At 37.1% G+C, this 19,526-nt stretch overlaps 2 protein-coding genes across 9 annotated transcripts; both read right to left on the bottom strand.

The window, feature by feature from the left end:
* Positions 1-257: 257 nt before the first annotated feature.
* Positions 258-11,023, bottom strand: LOC100501330 (uncharacterized). 8 transcript variants are annotated; one of them, NM_001196081.1, is made up of 12 exons: positions 10,851-10,954; positions 9,232-9,283; positions 4,161-4,304; positions 3,784-4,059; positions 3,593-3,692; positions 3,294-3,512; positions 3,101-3,218; positions 2,868-3,025; positions 2,118-2,499; positions 1,951-2,015; positions 1,324-1,387; positions 259-645 (listed from the first exon to the last, which is right to left on the bottom strand). In NM_001196081.1, exons 4-12 carry the CDS (start codon positions 3,914-3,916, stop codon positions 565-567), a joined length of 1,320 nt encoding a protein of 439 aa, NP_001183010.1. In that variant the 5' UTR covers positions 3,917-4,059; positions 4,161-4,304; positions 9,232-9,283; positions 10,851-10,954; the 3' UTR covers positions 259-564. The 8 variants fall into 8 exon arrangements, with proteins under 8 accessions (XP_023156051.1, XP_035815834.1, NP_001183010.1 ...); XM_008648783.4 differs by having other exon boundaries at positions 289-645; positions 10,652-11,023; XM_023300283.2 differs by lacking the exon at positions 1,324-1,387 and having other exon boundaries at positions 258-645; positions 10,851-11,023.
* LOC109943511 (ATP-dependent DNA helicase PIF1-like) lies at positions 4,316-9,214 on the bottom strand. Its single transcript, XM_020546747.2, has one exon. It carries the CDS (start codon positions 6,282-6,284, stop codon positions 4,548-4,550), a length of 1,737 nt encoding a protein of 578 aa, XP_020402336.1. The 5' UTR covers positions 6,285-9,214; the 3' UTR covers positions 4,316-4,547.
* Positions 11,024-19,526: the final 8,503 nt, after the last annotated feature.

Consider the following 19,526-nt stretch of genomic DNA (forward strand, 5'->3'; position numbering starts at 1 on the left):
ATTTGATTCTAATCTTTTATTGTGTTATCAAGATCACTATTACAATTAAGGATAAAATTTTGTATGAATTGCCTTATACAACAAAAAATGCTAAAAGTTATATGTATCCATGTTCAAATTGTATCCGAATTTATATCCATCATTTTAGAAAATATACTAGAAAACCAAGCGCGGCGTTGCCGCGCAACTATGCAAATGGTAAGATATTCTAGTGTAGAAAAAATCAACGTTAGATATTAACTAACATATACGCCATATAATGTAAGATTAGCACCATAGCTAGCACTATTGATGCTACATGCTTATATATATCAAAAGATGTGCTTATATTTAACAAAAGATGTAGCGCTATTGATGCTACATGCTTATATACATCAAAATATGTAGCGCTGCTGGTGCTACACGCTTAAGATGTAGCGCTATTGATACTACATGGTTATATACATTAAAAGATGTAGCACTAGCGCTATCGTTGTTTATCGAAACAGAAAATATAGATATATTACTTTAGTCAAGATCTTTTAAAGTCTACTACTTTACTTTGTCTTCTTAGTCTATCATGCATCATTTTTTGCTTTTTCCTTGAGAGTGGGTACTCCTGATTTTCTTGAATTGTGGAAGGTCATCTTTGTCATCAGTTGTTTCCTGTTAAAAAAGAGTTTTGTTATTCATAATAACATAATGAGATAATGAACGCATACAAGCCAAGTTAGCTTTTGCACACATTGGTTTTGTTGCTTCGCACTTTGTTTAGTTTTAAATCTAGTCAACTCCCTTGGAGTGAGATAAAGCAATAAAATTTACATATTTTACTTTCTCCAATTTACACTAACACTTGATACATGCTTTCTGATATCCCTAAAAACATTAGCCTAATAACTTAAGTAAGCAAAAACACTAAATAATGTGCTCTTTTGGAAGCCAATTAATATAACAATGGTTTTTCTGTTGCTGCTACATTGGCCCGGTGTCGCTAGGAAGCCTGTAATTGATTTTTCTACCATGTCAAAAAATGTAGTTATCATTCTTTTGTTTTAGTAATATTGAAGCTTACACATTATATACAACTTCTCATCATTCTATGTTTCAGCAATCTTAACCCACAAAAAATCACCACTAATGATTACGAAATAAAATATGGCTAAAGATCTATGATATTATTAAGAGTTCAGCTCAAAACCATATATATTATTTACAATGCAAGAAACCTCATTTGCAAATTTCTAAAATGATTGTTCTGGCAATAAAAATCTATGTGATGGTATTAATAAGACTTTATCTAAACATGATATATGTCCACTTTGATAAGGCTAAGGAGAATACTTGTTTGTCATAGTTTGGGTCTCCAAAGCTTCTTTTGTTTGAAATCTGAGATTCTTCCCAAATGCTGAAATGAAGATAATATAGTGTGAAGGATTATTTAGAATGACAAGACGTAAGATTTTAAAATTATTATAACAACATGACATAGACCATTAATGCCTAGATTCTTTCGAAATGTTGAAATGCAGATAATATGGAGTCTAGGATGTGTGCACAAAACTGCACAAAACCACATTGTTGTTCTTGACTTTGTGCCCACATGGAAAAGTAAATAGATAGAATGGCAAACAATACATAATGAACTGCCATGTCACTTTAAATGAAGATTTAAGTGTTTAGATTTTCTGGAAATTGTGCTACATAGCTCATGGTCTCTAAACTATGGTTTCATTGGGAATTTATGACATAAGGTATTGAAGTTGTTTATAAAAAACGTTGAACTAATATGCAGTATTTGAATGGACTAGATATTTTTTTTAATTGCAGATCAAACAAATAAGTATAATCTTTTCTTGTATGTAGACACATATATATAGTTCATCATGGAAAATAAATATGAAATGGTATTATAGGAAAGATATTAAGATTTAATATAGAAGGTAAGAACGAAGCTTATCTTAATCATACCCAGATGGTTCAATGTCCATATCTTGAGTTTCTTCGGTGTGTTCTGGTTGTGAAGTGGATCGCTCCTGACATATTTTATAAAAAACGATGTAATTACTTAAGGAGATCTTTATTTTTAATTAATTCTACATTGAATATTGTAACTGAACAATAAAAAGTCTATGTACCTTTTTTTCTATGTCTTTGGAGGTAATTGGCACTAGCAATGGTAATTCCTTGTATTCTGCCATTGTAGAGGAAGATGATTCTGCTGGTACAACTCCACTTGAGCTGATAAATGATATAATAGGTTCCTTCTGGTATTTTTCTTTTATCATAAGCACTTCAAAGGATGGATCAATAGTCTTGACACTTTTCTTTGATAGGACTCTAACAACAAAAGTGAATTTATAACCTATCCAAGATGTTATATCCGGTGGTATCTCCTTTGGTTCATATTGTTTTCGAAGAGTCGATGCACTCTTTCCTATAAGCTCCATTCCCTTTTTTTCAAAGAACATAAACTCTAGATTATAGGTGTGGTCACTTGCAATGAATGGTATCTTGTACCTGAATTAGAGTATGAAAATGGAAAGTTAGTTTAGTAAAAAGAATATTATATTTGATCTATTTTTTCTCAAAGAACATAAACTCTAGATTATAGGTGTGATCACTTGCAATGAATGGTATCTTGTATCTGAATTAGAGTATAAAAACTGAAAGTTAGTTAAATAAAAAGAGTATTATATTTGTTGTGATCAATAAGCATATGTTTACATATAGATGTAAGAGTATATTGGAGTGAAGGCTCATTTCAATTGGATCTATTTAATATACAATCATTTATAGAACTGGTACGTCTGTTCTAAAGATTATAGTATTAATATTACTAACAGTGCGCATTATGGTAATTATTATTCAAAGCAGTATACACTTACTTCCATTCAAATTGTGTAGATGGACATCCTTCCTTTGTGCATTTATAACCATTTTCCTTTTGAATGATTGCTGAGTTACAGATCTTGCATGCTTTGTAACACCATGTTTGGTTTTCTGTGATACCAATTATAGTAGCTGTGCACTGATATCTTTGTCCCTGCACCAAAGGAAAACTTTTTTACTCATGCAACATTTTACATAGCATGATTGTTTTTGTAAAGTAAAACTTTACCATGTCAAGGAAAGGGTCTACATGCTTGAGCTGTTCCAGACTTTTCTCCTCAAATTTGTGAGTTGCATCATCATTTTGGAGATAGGTCTTTTTGATAGGTACAGGTTCACTTGGCAAACTATTAACATTTTATAAATTTTAGTACTATTTGTGGTAAAATAAAAGGGATTATAGTTTTTTGTTTGTATGTCACCTTTTCTGGAAAGCCTTGATTTCAGCAATGTCATTTTCGTTGATGTACCACCGGCATGCTGATGTTCCACTCAAGAATGTATATTCACCTTTGTAAAGTTTGACTAAGGTTCCTACAAATATTGCAATAACATGATGTTGCTGACCCACATCTAAAACTTGATCTCCGTCAAATTCCAAAGCTCTTTTTCCTGATAGTGATAGCTCAATCATGTTTCCCCTGCAAAACTCGAAAACATATATTATTATTGGCAGAGCGTTTTTATATAGTACTCTAAACATATAGTATAGAGTGCGTACTTAAGGTCTTCTAATAATACAACTCTCCTCATTTGCTGATCTCCTGAGGTTGTAGGAACCTTTGCTACATTTGATACTCCACTGATCTTAGCAATGACATCTATATGATTTATGAAAGATAAATATTACTAAATATAAAAGTATTGCAATTTTAGGATTAATGAAAATTTATAAAGCTAGAATGTATATACCTATAAAACGATCGGTCTTGTTTTTGTATTGGTCCAACTTATCTAAGGGTGTTAGTGAGAATGTATATTTAGGAAAACCTTGAATTTGATCCTTATCTTCAAGCACAATGGTTCTCTTGTTGAGCTTTACCATATAAGGATTGTCAACAACTCTGAATCCCAGTTTAGCTCGTTCAATTGTTATTTTGGATATGTATACAATCTTTTTTTCGTGTAGATGTGGCTTTTTAAGACAGCAATTGCATCTGGTGGAATCTCTGCATATATTGAATTTCCCTGTATAAAGAAATAATTATGGATTATTTAATGATTTGTATGTAAAGTAAATATGTATAAGAAATATTTGCATTGTGTCAACCAGGATTGATTATAAAAACCTTTTGATCGATGAGAACAAGGTCAAGGTGTTTGATGTCGTTCTGTTCATTTGTGCCTCTAAACTCCCACATTCTAGATATTCGCACATGTAAAGCATAATTTAACTTTCCTGGACGTAGTTGTGATATTGGAGTAATTTCCATCTGCAATAGTACAATGAAGGTTCATAAGAATATAGAAAATAGATTTAGGTTAATAATAAGTTAATTTTAGTAATAAAGTCATGATACATAATAAAGGGCACCAAAAGTTTTTTCTACGAGTGTGTTTTCTTTATTTTAATATAGAGGAAAATTTGATCAAAGTTTAGAAAAAGAATATAACGGTAGGATTTATAAAAATAGAATAGTGAAAAAGATTGAAGCGTATTAAGGATATGTAATTTCTTATAGTTTGATCATTTCAAGTAATTCTTTGTAAACAATATTTTTAGTTTTAGTTCCACATGATCCATCCGGATTTTCTATTAATATTTTTAATCCCTTTCTATCTTTGACTCTTGATATTGCAACATATAATTGTCCATGTGTGAATACTGGTTTCTTTAAATAAACACCAACATTGGATAAACTTTGTCCTTGGCTTTTATTTATAGTCATTGAATAACATACCTTTATTGGAAATTGTCGTCTACATAATGTGAAAGGCCAATGAGAACCGTGTGTTGTTAAATTAATTCTAGGTATATATGTTTTTTCTCCAGTATGTGTTTCTGTAATTATAATAGCCTCAATAACATTTTGTCCTAGTTTTGTTACTATTAGTCTTGTGCCATTACATAAACCAAGGCTTTGGTTCAGATTTCTTAAAAGCATTATCGGTACACCCTCTTTGAGTTTTAGGTTATGAGTTGGAAAGTTATTTGCATTTAAGCTATTGAGATATTCTATTGGATAAAGTACATCAACATCATTACATGTATCTGTGCAATTCGATATGCTATCAGCACTAAAATATTCGATTTGCAAACTCGGTATTAAGCTAATTATATAATCATTTATTTGATCAACTATTTCATTTGTTGTTGCAAGAATAGCTCTGTCTTTAAGATATTCTGGATCGTTGTATTTGTCTTGGAAACATGGGTATGTTGACTGAACTAATGATTTTATTTTATTGTCTGTTGTAGTAATCAACAAATCAGATGGTATTTCAACTATAGTGCAATCTTCGTCGTCATCATCTATATCGGTTTCTGATATGCTAGAGCTCCCATTTCCAACATTTAATATCCAATTATTAAAATCAATTGATTCATTATTTTCTGAATCAGTACATTGTAGTTTTTTTAAGCGCATATTCTCATGTAAAGATAATATTTTTATATGATTCCAGAGATATGACCTTAATATTGAGGCATTTATGATTTGTGATTTAGAAGCATTTTCTATAACTGGTAATATTTGTTTTGGGTCACCTCCAAGAACAACAACTTTTCCACCAAAAGGGATATCTAATAGTTTAGATTGTTTTTCAGATAATATATCTTTTAGTGTTCTATCTAGTGCTTCAAAGCATTGTCTATTAGTCATCAATGCTTCATCCCATATAATAAGATCAGTATGTGTTAGTAGTTGTGCTAATTTTGTGCCTCGTTTTATTTCACAAACTGATAATTCATCAATATCTATTGGAATCTTAAATCTAGAATGTGTTGTACGTCCATTTGGAAGTAATAGTGAAGCTACTCCTGATGATGCAACTGTCAAAACTATTTTTCTTCGTGCTCTTAGAAACGATATAATACAGTTCCATAGAAATGTTTTGCCAGTTCCTCCATGACCGGATACAAAGAAAAAATTTGATTTTCCATTTACAACACTATTTATGATCTCATGGAAAGCATTTTTTTGATCAATATTCAATTGGGAATATAATTTGGTTGCTTCGATTTCTAAAGATTGTTGATCATAGTTTAATTCTTCTTGAATAAGTTGATTATTGTCATTTGGTGTATAGTTTGATGAGATTTCTGGAAGATTGTAAGTACATATACTAACTCCATTTTTTGCGAAAATATTTTGCAGTTCCTCTAATAGTTTTTCTTGCAATTCTGATTCCGTGGGCATGTAAATAATTGGTTCGTATTTACTAATTAATTTATGATGAATGTCGTCAACCATTTTTTTTCCAATTCATTTCATAGAATTTTCTTTCATCTTGCAAGTCAGTGAATAGTAGTATAGTTGTAAAGAGGTATCGTAATTGTAAAGCTGTAGCCCAATGCGTAGCTTCATCAAAAGTTTTATACCATTCATTGTCCTCTTTTAGTAAACCACGTGCTGCACATGTTTCTTTAAAAGTATGATATATTATCCCATTGAATGTTTTTATATCCTCATAACTCGTTGCGCCTTTTATTATCATTAGTAGCATTCTAAGATAAAAACGCTCACCTTCTATAGGATTGACATAATACAGACGTCCAATTTTTAACCCTTGTTCTCTTTTGACCCATTTTTTCTTTGTTGTATTCCATGTCCAAAATTTTGGAAAGTCACAATATGTCACATTTCTAGCATTTTCATATAGATTGTTTGCCTCAAACCATTGAGTTAATTTTGTTGATTTATATTTAGGATCTTCTATTATGTTTTTTAATCTCGTATTTTTATGTAATTTTACTATATTCTGTAGAGGTAAATGTACTGGTAGTCTCTCGACTGGTGGCCAATGGTAGTGTATCTCAAAACCTAGCAATCTCCATATTGCGTCTAGTTCGCATATATATCTGCAGTCTAAATATTCCTTGATTTCATCAATATCTTTTTTCTCTTTATCAGTATTTTCATTGTCTCCCTTTTTTATATGTTCAAAGATAATGGTTGCTTTATCTGGTCCTTTGTTAACATATTTGCATAAGTATTTGAGCAATTTACTCTTATTTACATATTCTACATTTATATGTGCTTGATACTTCTTTAGGAGATATAAATTATGTGGCACAACCCATCTATTATCTAAGTTATGATTGTCTCTACGTATGTATATATTAGTATCTCGTCTACGATATTGAGTGAAGCCATTATTGGTAAAATTGCTTTCATTCTGGAATTCTTTTGGATAATACTTTGAACATTTTTCTTTTCTCATGCACGGGCTACTTTCATTTTTTTCTCCACATGGTCCATGTATCATATGTTCAGCTATAAGCGTATATCCTAACGGATCTTCATATGGATTAGGTATTTCAGCTGATATCCATGTATCTATTATATCTGGAGTTATTTCATATTGTTTTTTATCTAGCCAAAGTAAAATGTGTACATGTGGTAATCCTCTTTTTTGAAATTCAATAGAATATAAAATTGCAAGTGTTTCACCGAATATTTTTTTTGATTGTATATCTTTTAATAGCTCTTCTAGTTTCATGTGGAATACACGCACTATAGTATCAGCTCTATCACTAGCTTGTTCACCATGTAGAATAGACAATAATATTTCAGGCCATTTAGAATTACATGTGAATGTTATAAATAAATCAGGTGGTCCATATTCTCTACAAATTGCTATACCATCATGATAATTTTGTATAATGTATCTTCGTGATCCTACATGACTTGACGGTAATAAAATTCTCTTCCCAATTTGTTTTCCTTCACTAAGTCCTTTTTCTACTGCATCAAATATACCTTGAAGATATTCGGCTCTTAACTTGTCTTGATTTCTAGATATATACATAAGTCTATCTTCATCTTCAATTGCACGAGCATCGACTATTGCTTGCTTTGATAATCTACCGTAGCATAGATAAGGATTTGGCTGATTTGGTCTAAAATGCATATGATATTTATAGTATTCATGTGATGTTATTGTACATCTTTTTCTTTTGGCTATAAAACTGTTATTTGTTTCTTGATACTTTATTCCTAGTTGAAATCCTCTTTCTCCATATGGGAATAGTAAAGGATATTGTAGTGCCATATATGCTGGGTGAAATATACTTATATGTTGTAGTTCTTTATTTTTTGTACTAACAATTATGTCTCTTCTATATTTTTCTAGATTTAAGTCGCCAACTATAAGCATTGCTAATTCTTCTGTATGTGGTATTTCATATTGTATAGGATCGCCCTTGTTTGCTCCAACAATGCGGATGCTAATATCTATATTTTTGTGTTCTTCGAGTAGGTCACGTGCATGTCTAAATACTTTAACTAATGGATTATATTCATCGAGCATTTTTTTAAGCTCTTCAACTATATAGGGATTTATATTATTACTTGTTTCACCCTCTTGTTTATTTAATGCTTGAATTCTATTTTCGATCTCATTTTTTGTATCAAAAATATATAGTTCTGCAAATTTAGGATCATTATTTTTTTGAGGAAGCAGGGAACCAATACGGTGGTGTATTTGTCCATTTACACGGAAAACATATGGTCCTTGACCATCGTTTATATTTTTATTAATCTTTGCACCCATAGATGTAAAAGAGAAAAGGCAATTATATTGTCGAATTTTTTGTAGAAAATGTCTTGATAATGTGTTGTCTTTATTATTAATCAACATAGATAGAAACGATGGTGGTTCTTTGTATGGTGGTATTTTTATTTTTCCATATTTACAACATTTAGAGTATAATATTTCTTTGTTTACTTTTGTATCTTTAAGATTGCGTTCATTAAACCAAAATATAGCATTACAATATTTACAAGTATATTCTGGCTTTCCTAGATACGACCTATCATTATATGTTGCTTTTAGATATTGTATATAATTAGATGGGAATGAGACCATTCCGTGAGTTGAATGTAAGTAAGGATGTACAACCATATCATCTAGGCAACATTTTTTTATTTGGTTTTCATTATTATTGGAATTTTGTTTTTCTCTTTTCCTTTTCCTTTTTTGAATTATTTCCAATCTTCTTAGTTTTTTTGTTTCTGGATCAGATTGGATATTTTTTGTATCTAGAATTGCATATTTACGCTTTCCCCGACCCATATTTATATTTATATATATATATAATGTTTTGTATCTACACAGAGAAAAAAAAGTATTTTAGTTGTGATTAAAAATAGAAGATTTTTTTTATTTACTATGTAATTGTGTGTTAATGAAACATACCTTTGTGAAGTTCCTCCGATTGTCTATTTGCTTGAAGGTATATAAGATTATCCTGCAATAAATTATTAGTCATGGAGGTAAGACTATGTATAGAATATTCAAAAGCAAGTAACATTTAAAATTAAAGAACACATTTCACTTCGTTTTACCAGATTCAATTGTATTATAATTTTTAGGCTGCTGGAGAATGATAAGATACTAGAGGATAATTCATATATTTATGTATACTCATAAATACCTTATTTCAAAAGGCGCGTACTACACATTGGACAATCAAAAATTCACATTAACATTTTAATATCAGAGTTGGTTTGAATACGTATAGAGTCCAAGTAAGGCCCTGTTTGGAAGCACACACATTTTAAGAAATTGGTTTATAGAAATTGAGATTGTTCCAAACATATCAGTTTACGACTCGGTTTATAGAAATTAGATTATCAATTTCTTAAAAACTAAGAAGCATAATAGAGGATTTAATTCAAATATTTATGTATACTCATAAATACCTTATTTCAAAAGGCGTATACTACACATTGGACAATCAAAATTCACATTAACATTTTAATATCATAGTTGGTTTGAATACGTATGGAGTCCAAGTAAGGCCATATTTAGAAGTACCCATATTTTAAGAAATTGGTTTATAGACATCGAGATTGTTCCAATTATATCAGTTTACGACTCGGTTTATAGAAATTAGATTATCAATTTCTTAAAAACTAATAAGCTTGGCTCTCTTAACTAAAACATAAAAACTGGTTTATTAAAAACTGGGTTGACTACGACTGTAAGCTGTTGTCCATGTTATTTGTGTGTGCTTGGTTCATATAAATAAAAGATGACGACGAGGTGAAAAAATAGGAAAAGCCCTGTTTTTTATTTTATCATGAATAAAGAGCATCTGAAAAAGCAGTCTTCTAATATTACAAATTTTGAACCACCTTAAAGATATTTGTTCAAATTTATAATTTGTAAGTAGGAAATGGGACCAATGAACTTTTTACATCTTTGTTTCAAGTCTTTGTAGTATGGGACATTGTGTCCTTAATCAGATGAGTTGTTATATATGCATTGAATCCAAAAAAATGCATAAGTGCATCAAGCAGCTTGTAGAAATAGCAGCGCCTTGCATGGTTCATCTACAGGAGTTGCTCTTTTTTTGTTTTATAATTTATTTACTTTCTAATCTGTTGATATTGATGTGAATATTTATTTGAGCATTTTATCGTAAGAACAGAACAAATCGTTGCAATTAGAAAATAGAGAAGTTGGGAGAATTTTTTTATGTGGCAAGTTAGAAAGGCAGCAGCAATAGAGCAGATACAGAGAGGATAAACATTTAGTAATGTAAGTGCTAAACTGAGAAGCCCAACAATGGCAGGCGGCAGTGGCTGGTGGCAAAAGCATGGCTACTCCCTACCTCGTTCCTACTGTGTTAGCACTATAGCATTGCCCACGGCAATGGAGAAGCAAATGCCGCCGCATCGTAGGATGTCGTAGCCGGACCACCATGGCGGCGTTGTGGGTGAGGCGAAGATTTGGAAGTCACAGAATAGAGATCTTCTGAAACCCTAGCTTGAACTAATAAGAATGAGGAAGAAATCAAAGTTCAATCTCACCTAAAAGGAAGCACTTGGAAGTGGATCTTCGAGCTGTACACTCGCGGTGCACTCCTCTCTTTTTCCTCTTTCGCCTGAACGCTCGCCAAGAATGGAGCAGGTTGTGTACGGGAGAAGCAAATACATCCGGCTGTAGAGAAGCGGCTCCTTTATATTTTTATAAGGTAAAGATGTTTCTAGCGGATAGCAGTAGGCTGTGGATTTCTCTAGTAGCTGCCGACGGTTCAAGTCCGGCGCCTTGCACGACTCGCGTCCGCGAGCGGAGCCCAGAGCCGACAGCGATTCTGCTTTGCTCGGCTTTAGCCTTGAGCCGGCCAACGGTCAGCACAGCCAGCTAGCTTATTGAGCCGCTTCGGGGGTTGCCTCCTCGGGTTGCGAGCGAGCGCCAGCCGCGAGCCAGACGTGCCTGCCAGCCGTGCGGCTGCTGGCTTGCTGTCCTACGTCCGTTCCAATCCGTCCCCGCACAGTCGCACCGCCCCAGCTGACGATGTTGTGGAGCCCACCAACAGGCTAGGCGAGAGTGGAGCCCACCAACAGGCTAGGCGAGAGCGGTGGGGAACGAAACCAAGATCCACCGTTCGAGCACAATCGTACGGTTTTATCCCACCAACAGGCTAGGCGAGAGCGGTGGGGAACGAAACCAAGATCCACCGTTCGAGCACAATCGTACGGTTTTATTTTTTGCAAGCTACGTGGCCCTCTTCTCTTCCTGAGAATGGACCCAAAGTTCGTATTGTAGAGATATGATAAATTTGATGTTTATTTTTATGAAACTTTACAAGCTAAATGTTACAAAACAAGAATATGAATTTACATAGCAGATTATGTGTCCTATTTATTCACAATCAAAAAAAGATCAAAAAATGATATCTGAATAAGTACACATTCTTATCCCTACACATAGGGTATGATTGGTTGCGTGGTGGGCCGCACCCAGACATGCTGCGCACGCGCGAGATGATGGGTTATCTATGTACGAGGACGCAAGTCTACCCGCATGCGTGCAGCCTGTGCCTTTTTTTCTACTGTCCACCTTCAAGTGTGGAGAAGCGAGGGAGGGACCTTCCCTGGCGGCCCAGGCCCATAAATGTCGGGAGATAAAGCTAATACTTAAGTATTTAATTTGTGGCATGTGTACAATATATTTTACGAGATATTTGAGTTAGGAATTTAAACTTTTTGTAATAGCTCAATCTATAAAAAGAGTAACAACAATTTGGTGACATCGGAAAGATGCATGTGGTCTTAGCATTGTGAACATGTATATAAAGTAGTGGGTGATATGACACGATCCACTAAAAAGGGAAAATATACCTAGTGACAGATATGATGTCATCGGTGTAGCCGTCCTACTGGATATAGTACAGTTAGGTAGTCGTGACAATCATCAGGAAGTAGAGGGTGAGGCGAGCAATTGTGCCGCTTCCAGACACTCACCTCTCGTGCGCAAGGACTAAAATGAGGTTCTTGGCTTACAGCTGAAGCAGGAGCAGCAGCGAAAGCGAACCGAGAAACGATGATGGGATGGAGCTTAAATAGGTGAGCCAGGAAAACCAAACGATTACATAATATAAATAGATGGAGAACCGAGTGAACACGTGATATGGACTATGACCGTGACGTGGCTCGGCCCGGCTCGGCTCGGCTCGACGGCGCGCATGTGTATCATGCCCTCGTCCTTTTCTTAACAACTCAAGGGAGACAAAAATCCAACCATATATGCCCTCATCCTTTGATTCGGCGATTTACGCGTCACAAGTGATTTTAAGGAGGGACGGGAGAGTATCAGTGACAAGGATTCACGTTCTAAAGACAAATAGTATTCCTTCCACTCGCTCACTCTTGACTTCACCTGGAACCGAAGTTCGTCAACTGGCTTCGCCTTTCAAACAACAACAACAACAACAAAGTGAACCGTGTGACTTTGCCACTCGCCTTTTGTCTTCGCACTAAAATAAAAAGTGTGATCCCACTGTCTTTGCTTTCTTCCCTATTATTCTCCAGACAAAATACTTCTAGAAGCTGTTAGAATTATAGGAATTTTCCATATCATTTTAATTCCATAAATTAACATTATGATGATGACATATAAAAGGTAATTAATCATAGAAATCGCGATGTCAATTATATCCATAACAATATGGATCATGAGAACACAAAGCATATGAATCATATAAATACAATAAGAATATAAACATGGTTCATGTATTATTAAAGAACAACTAAAAATAAACAGATAGCAATATAAACAGGATGACTGTAAAATTAAAACAGACAGGTATAACATATTATAATATGACAGAACAGATGAGATAAAAACATTGCTACATATGAAACAACACAGATGAATATATGGAACATATATACTCTGCAGAACGTAAAACAGTAATAAACTGAATTGATCATACCCTCCCATGCGCTCTGAGGATTCAGATCCTTGTCCAGCTTCTCTTGTCATGTCATCAGGAAGAAGATGTTTTGGGCAGTCGCGTAGACGCTCCCCAAAAACCTAATTGCTGATCCCCCGTGCAAGGTCTCGAACGACAAGGGCTTCGGAGGCACCTGCCCTCTCGCTGCTCTATGCGCGTAGAGTCACGAGATGGGAATACTCTCACTTGCGGCTGGACTGTGACTCTGAAATGGTTCTGTTCTCGTGTACCAAGTGCCACGAGTTCTCCTCTACTTAACCTCTCGCAGAGGGAAGCTGAAGGAGAAGGGTCGCATGCGGCACGCCAGGAGACGGGCAGCTGAAGGACAAAGGTCTCGCATGCGGCACGCCAAGAGACGGGCACGATTAGTGAGTGCTAAAAATTAACACAACCACACCATGCCTGCTCGCCGCCTGCCTGCCTGCCACGCCACGCCGGAGCCCGGTCCGGCCGGCGGCGGCGCGCGCGCGTGTGGCACGCCCTTGTCCATTTCTTGACTTCTCAAATTAAGTGGAATAATTCCCACCATATAAGTCAAGCCAACAGACCCTTGAACTTCCAATATAGTACTATTGATATTCTCCACCATTACACACCATAGAGTTTATTCAATAAATGGGCCAAGCCCATAAAAGATCCAACAATCCCCACCAAACTCTAGGGTTCGTAATGATGAAGTATCAGAATCACAATCCTTTGATATACCAGTGTTTCGATGGAGACTGTTAAGTTGAACATCCATCTAGAATAAGAGTTTCACTCATTCACAACTGAACAATGGACTAAGCCTTGAATTGATAGTTTTGTGCGAAATAAGATTCACTCAAATCCTTTGCTGATACTAGGATGCAAAAGGGCATCCCGCTGTTTAGAAGCATATAAGTCACACTTCAGTGCCTTTCATGAGTATTTAGGGATTACCCAAGGCCCATAGACTGTGACCAGCAGTCTGACTCATATAGGTGTATTCCTCAGAAGATGTTCTGTAGGACAACATCTCACCTTTATAAGACTCTTGGAATACATTAAGGTAAATACCATCCTGCCTTACAGATAGGAAAGATGTGCATCAGAAATGAGTTAAAGAAGGGATCTTTCCTCACAACCTACTCCTAGCTTGTTTCTCCACTCTACTTCACGGGATCTCCGATCATATAGAGCAGGTTACCACTAGAGTAGATTTCACATGGGTCTCATACCCATTTCTCTCGATGCACTTTCTATCACATTGTGTGACAGACCCTTAGTGAATTGATCTGCCAGATTATTCGATGTGTGGACATAATCCACCATTATAACTCCGGAGTTTTTTAGCTTTCTGACAGATTTCAATCTCCTCTTAACATGCCTTGTAGACTTCATGTTATTCCTAGAACTGTTAACCTTTGTAATCACCGTTTGGTTGTCACAGTTCATGGAAATAGCCGGTATCGGTTTTTCAAATACCGGTAAATCCAATAGGAAATCACGAAGCCACTCGGTCTCAGCCCCAGCAGTGTCTAATGCTACGAGTTCTGCTTCCATTGTAGACTTCGTTAAGATAGTCTGCTTGCAAGACTTCCAGGAAATAGCGCCACCTCCAAACAGAAACACATATCTGCTTGTGGCATAAAGCTCATCAGCATCAGAAATCCAGTTGGCATCACAATAGCCTTCCAGCACTTTTGGGTTTCCAGTATAATGAATATCGTATGCCATAGTACCTTTCAAATATCGCAACACTCTCTCAAGAGCACGCCAGTGATCATCTCCTGGTTTCGACACAAACCGACTTAGCTTACAGCATAAGAGATGTCTGGCCTTGTTGCACTTGCAAGGTACATGAGCGAGCCAATGATCCGGGAGTATGTCAATTGATCCCTTGCTATTCTCCGATTCTTTCTCAATAGCACACTAGGGTCATAAGGTGTTGGAGCAGGATCACAGTCACTAAAACCAAAGCGACTCAATACCTTTTCCACATAATGGGATTGTAACAAAGTTACCCCACCATCAGCTTCTCTAACAAGCTTGATGTTTAGAATGACATTAGCTTCTCCCAAATCTTTCATTTCGAAATCGCTCGATAGAAGATTTTTAACTTCCTCAATCACATTGAGATTTGATCCAAAGATCAAGATGTCATCAACATAAAGGCATAGCATAACAGACTCACCCCCACCATACCGATAATACACACACGTGTCAGATTCATTTACAGCAAAGCCAGTAGCTGTAAGAGTATTATCAAAGTTTTCATGCCATTGCTTAGGTGCTTGTTTTAGGCCATACAATGATTTTATCAACCTGCACACCTTGTTCTCTTAACCATCCGCAATGAACCCTTCTGGCTGATCCATGTAGATCTCCTCATCCAACTCTCCATTAAAGAAAGTTGTCTTAACATCCATCTGATGAATGATAAGACCATAAGAGGCTGCCACGGCTATTAATGTGCGAATTATAGTCAATCGAGCCACTGGTGATGAAAGGGAAATAGGCTTACACCTTTTCCTAATTGATTTTGGTGGTTGAATTGCCCAACACAAATAATTAGACTAACTAGTTTGCTCTAGATTATAAGTTTTACAGGTGCCAAAGGTTCACAACAAACCAATATAAAGACTAAGAAAGGGTTCAAATAAAGAGAGCAAAAGACTACCGAAGTGTGCCATGGTCTGGCGCACCGGACTGTCCGGTGTACCACCGGACAGTGTCCGGTGCACCAGGGAACCCAACTCCGAACTTGCCACCTCCAGGAATTCTGGGAGCCGCTCCGCTATAATTCACCGGACTGTCCAGTGTAGCACCGGACTGTCCGGTGCGCCAGCGGAGTAACGGCTACACAGCGCCAACGGTCGTCTGCAACGAACAATAAATACTCTACAGTGCGCGCCTACGCGCGCAGAAGTCAGGACAGGCGCCAAAAGGCGCACCGGACAGTGAACAGTGACTGTCCGGTGCACCACCGGACTGTCCGGTGGCCCAGTTGTCAGAAGCTCCAATGGTCAGAACCCAACGGCCGGGTGACATGGCTGGCGCACCGGACAGTGTCCGGTGGCGCACCGGACTGTCCGGTGCGCCATGCGACAACAGCCCCCACCAACGGCTCTTTTGGTGGTTGGGGCTATAAATACCCCCAACCACCCACCATTCATTGCATCCAAGTTTTCATCCTTCAAACCTCATACAAGAGCTATAGCATTCAATACAAGACACAAACAAAGAGATTAAATCCTCTCCCAAGTCCGGAATCACTCCAACCAAATTAGTGACTAGAGAGAGAGACATTTGTGTTCATTTAAGCTCTTGCGCTTGGATTGCTTTTCTTCTTCCTTCTTTCTTGTGTTCAACTCACTTGTAATCAAAACAAGAGACACCAAGTTGTGGTGGTCCTTGTAGTGGACTCAGTGTCCCATTTGATTGAAGAGAAAGGCTCACTCGGTCTAGGTGACCGTTTGAGAGAGGGAAAGGGTTGAAAGAGACCCGGTCTTTGTGACCACCTCAACGGGGACTAGGTTTGCAAGAACCGAACCTCGGTAAAACAAATCACCGTGTCATCCACTCTTATTCGCTTGTGATTTGTTTTCGCCCTCTCTTTCGGACTCGCATTTAATTCTAACGCTAACCCGACTTGTAGTGTGTGCTTAAGTTTGTAAATTTCAGATTTGCCTATTCACCCTCCCTCTAGGCGACTTTCAATTGGTATCAAAGCCTGGTGCTTCATTAGAGCCTAACCACTCAAAGTGATGTCGGGAGAACACGCCAAGAAGGAGATGGTGACCGACGAGAAGCCCGCCACAAGCCATGGGAAGGCTCCATCCGGGGAGTCCGACAACAAGGTGAAGGGATCCCCTTCACACGACAAGTCGCGTCAGAGCGGCGAGAAGAAAAAGAAGATGAAGAAAGTGGTCTACTACGAGACCGACTCTTCATCGCCATCCACCTCCGGCTCCGACACGCCGTCTGTCACTTCTAAGCGCCATGAGCGCAAGAAGTTTAGTAAGATTCCCCTATGCTATCCTCGCATTTCCAAACGTACTCCTTTACTTTCTGTCCCATTAGGCAAACCACTCATGTTTGATGGTGAAGATTATAATATGTGGAGTGACAAAATGAGGCACCATCTAACCTCACTCCACACTAGTATTTGGGATGTTGTTGAGATTAGAGTACAGGTACCATCGCTAGGGGATGAAGACTATGACTCGGACGAAGTTGTCCAAATCCGACACTTCAACTCCCAAGCCACTACTATACTCCTCGCCTCTCTAAGTCGAGAGGAGTATAATAAGGTGCAAGGGTTGAAGAGCGCCAAAGAGATTTGGGACGTGCTCAAGACCACGCACGAAGGAGACGAGGTGACCAAGATCACCAAGAGGGAAACGATTGAGGGGGAGCTCGGTCGCTTCATGCTTCACCAAGGGGAGGAGCCACAAGCAATGTACAACCGGCTCAAAACATTGGTGAACCAAGTGCGCAACCTCGGGAGCACCAAGTGGGATGACCATGAAATGGTCAAGGTTATTCTTAGATCACTCGTTTTTCTTAATCCCACTCAAGTTCAATTAATTCGTGGTGATCCAAGATATAAACTAATGTCTCCCGAGGAAGTAATAGGAAAATTTGTGAGCTTTGAATTGATGATCAAAGGCTCCAAAAAGATCATCGAGCAAGGCGCCTCCTCTTCCGTACCCGAGGCACAACCCGTTGCATTTAAGGCAACAGAGGAAAAGAAAGAAGACTCTACACCGAGTAGGGTCCCCATCGACGCCTCCAAGCTCGACAATGAGGAGATGACGCTCATCATCAAGAGCTTTCGCCAAATCCTCAAGCAAAGGAGGGGGAAGGACTACAAGTCCCGCTCCAAGAAAGTTTGCTACAAGTGTGGTAAGCCCGGCCATTTCATTACTAAATGTCCATTATCAAGTGATAGTGATAGGGGCGACGACAAGAAGGGGAGAAGAAAGAAGAAGAAGAGATATTACAAGAAGAAGGGCGGCGATGCCCATGTTTGTCGGGAGTGGGACTCCGACGAGAGCTCCACTGACTCCTCCTCCGACGAGGACGCCGCCAACATCGCTGTCAACAAGGGACTTCTCTTCCCCAACATCGGCCACAAGTGCCTCATGGCAAAGGACGGCAAGAAGAAGAAGGTAAAATCTAGATCCTCCACTAAGTATGCAACATCTAGTGATGAGGCTAGCTCTAGTGATGATGAGGATGATTTACTGACGCTTTTTGCCAACCTAAACATGCAACAAAAGGAGAAATTAAATGAATTAATTAGTGTTATTCATGAGAAGGATGAACTCTTGGATAGCCAAGAGGACTTCCTTATTAAGGAAAACAAAAGGCATGTTAAGGTTAAAAATGCTTATGCTCTAGAGGTAGAAAATGTGAAAAATTAACTAGTGAGCTAAGCACTTGCCATGACACTATTTCTAGCCTTAGAAATGAAAATGCCAAATTAATTGCTAAGGTTGAGAAGTTAGATGTTTGTGATGATTCAATTGTTAATCTTAGAAATGATAATGCTAACTTAATTGCTAAGATTGATAAGTTGAATGTATCCCTCTCTAGCCTTAAAATTGAGAATGAAAAATTAATTGCTAAGGCTAAAGATTTAAATGTTTGCAATGTTTCTATTTCAAATCTTAGAGATGAGAATGCTATTTTACATGCTAAGATTGTTGAATCAAATACTTGCAAACCCTCTACATCTACTGTTGAGCATGTTACTATTTGCACTAGATGTAGAGACATAAATGTTGATGCTATTCATGATCACCTAGCTTTAATTAAGAAACAAAACGATCACATAGCTCAACTTAGTGCCAAACTTAATGAGCATGACTTAGAAAATGAAAAATTTAAATTTCCTAGAAGCATGCTCTATAGTGGGAGACACCCTGGCATTAAGGACGGCATTGGCTTCCAACAGGGAGACAATGTCAAGCTTAATGCCCCTCCTAAAATATTATCTAACTTTGTTAAGGGCAAGGCTCCCATGCCTCAGGATAACGAGGGTTACATTTTGTACCCTGCCGGTTATCCCGAGCACAAAATTAGGAGAATTCATTCTAGGAAGTCTCACTCTGGCTCTCATCATGCTTTTATTTATAAGAGTGAGGCATCTAGTTCTAGGCAATCAACCCATGCTAAATTGCCTAAGAAGAAAACTCCTATTGCATCAAATGAACATAACATTTCATTTAAAACTTTTGATGCATCATATGTTTTAACTAACAAATCAGGCAAAGTAGTT

This window comes from Zea mays, chromosome 1 (assembly GCF_902167145.1).
Source record: "Zea mays cultivar B73 chromosome 1, Zm-B73-REFERENCE-NAM-5.0, whole genome shotgun sequence".
Taxonomy (NCBI): domain Eukaryota; kingdom Viridiplantae; phylum Streptophyta; class Magnoliopsida; order Poales; family Poaceae; genus Zea; species Zea mays.

What these genes read in the sequence shown, in the direction of transcription:
- LOC100501330 (NM_001196081.1), bottom strand. Translation starts at nt 3,916, where the DNA reads ATGGTAAAGCTCAACAAGAGAACCATTGTGCTTGAAGATAAGGATCAA. An exon ending in ATCAAGGCTTTCCAGAAAAG is followed by an intron (nt 3,219 to 3,293) that starts GTGACATACAAA and finishes AAATGTTAATAG; the next exon opens with TTTGCCAAGTGAACCTGTAC. An exon ending in TCTACACAATTTGAATGGAA is followed by an intron (nt 2,500 to 2,867) that starts GTAAGTGTATAC and finishes ACTCTAATTCAG; the next exon opens with GTACAAGATACCATTCATTG.
- LOC109943511 (XM_020546747.2), bottom strand. Translation starts at nt 6,284, where the DNA reads ATGGTTGACGACATTCATCATAAATTAATTAGTAAATACGAACCAATT.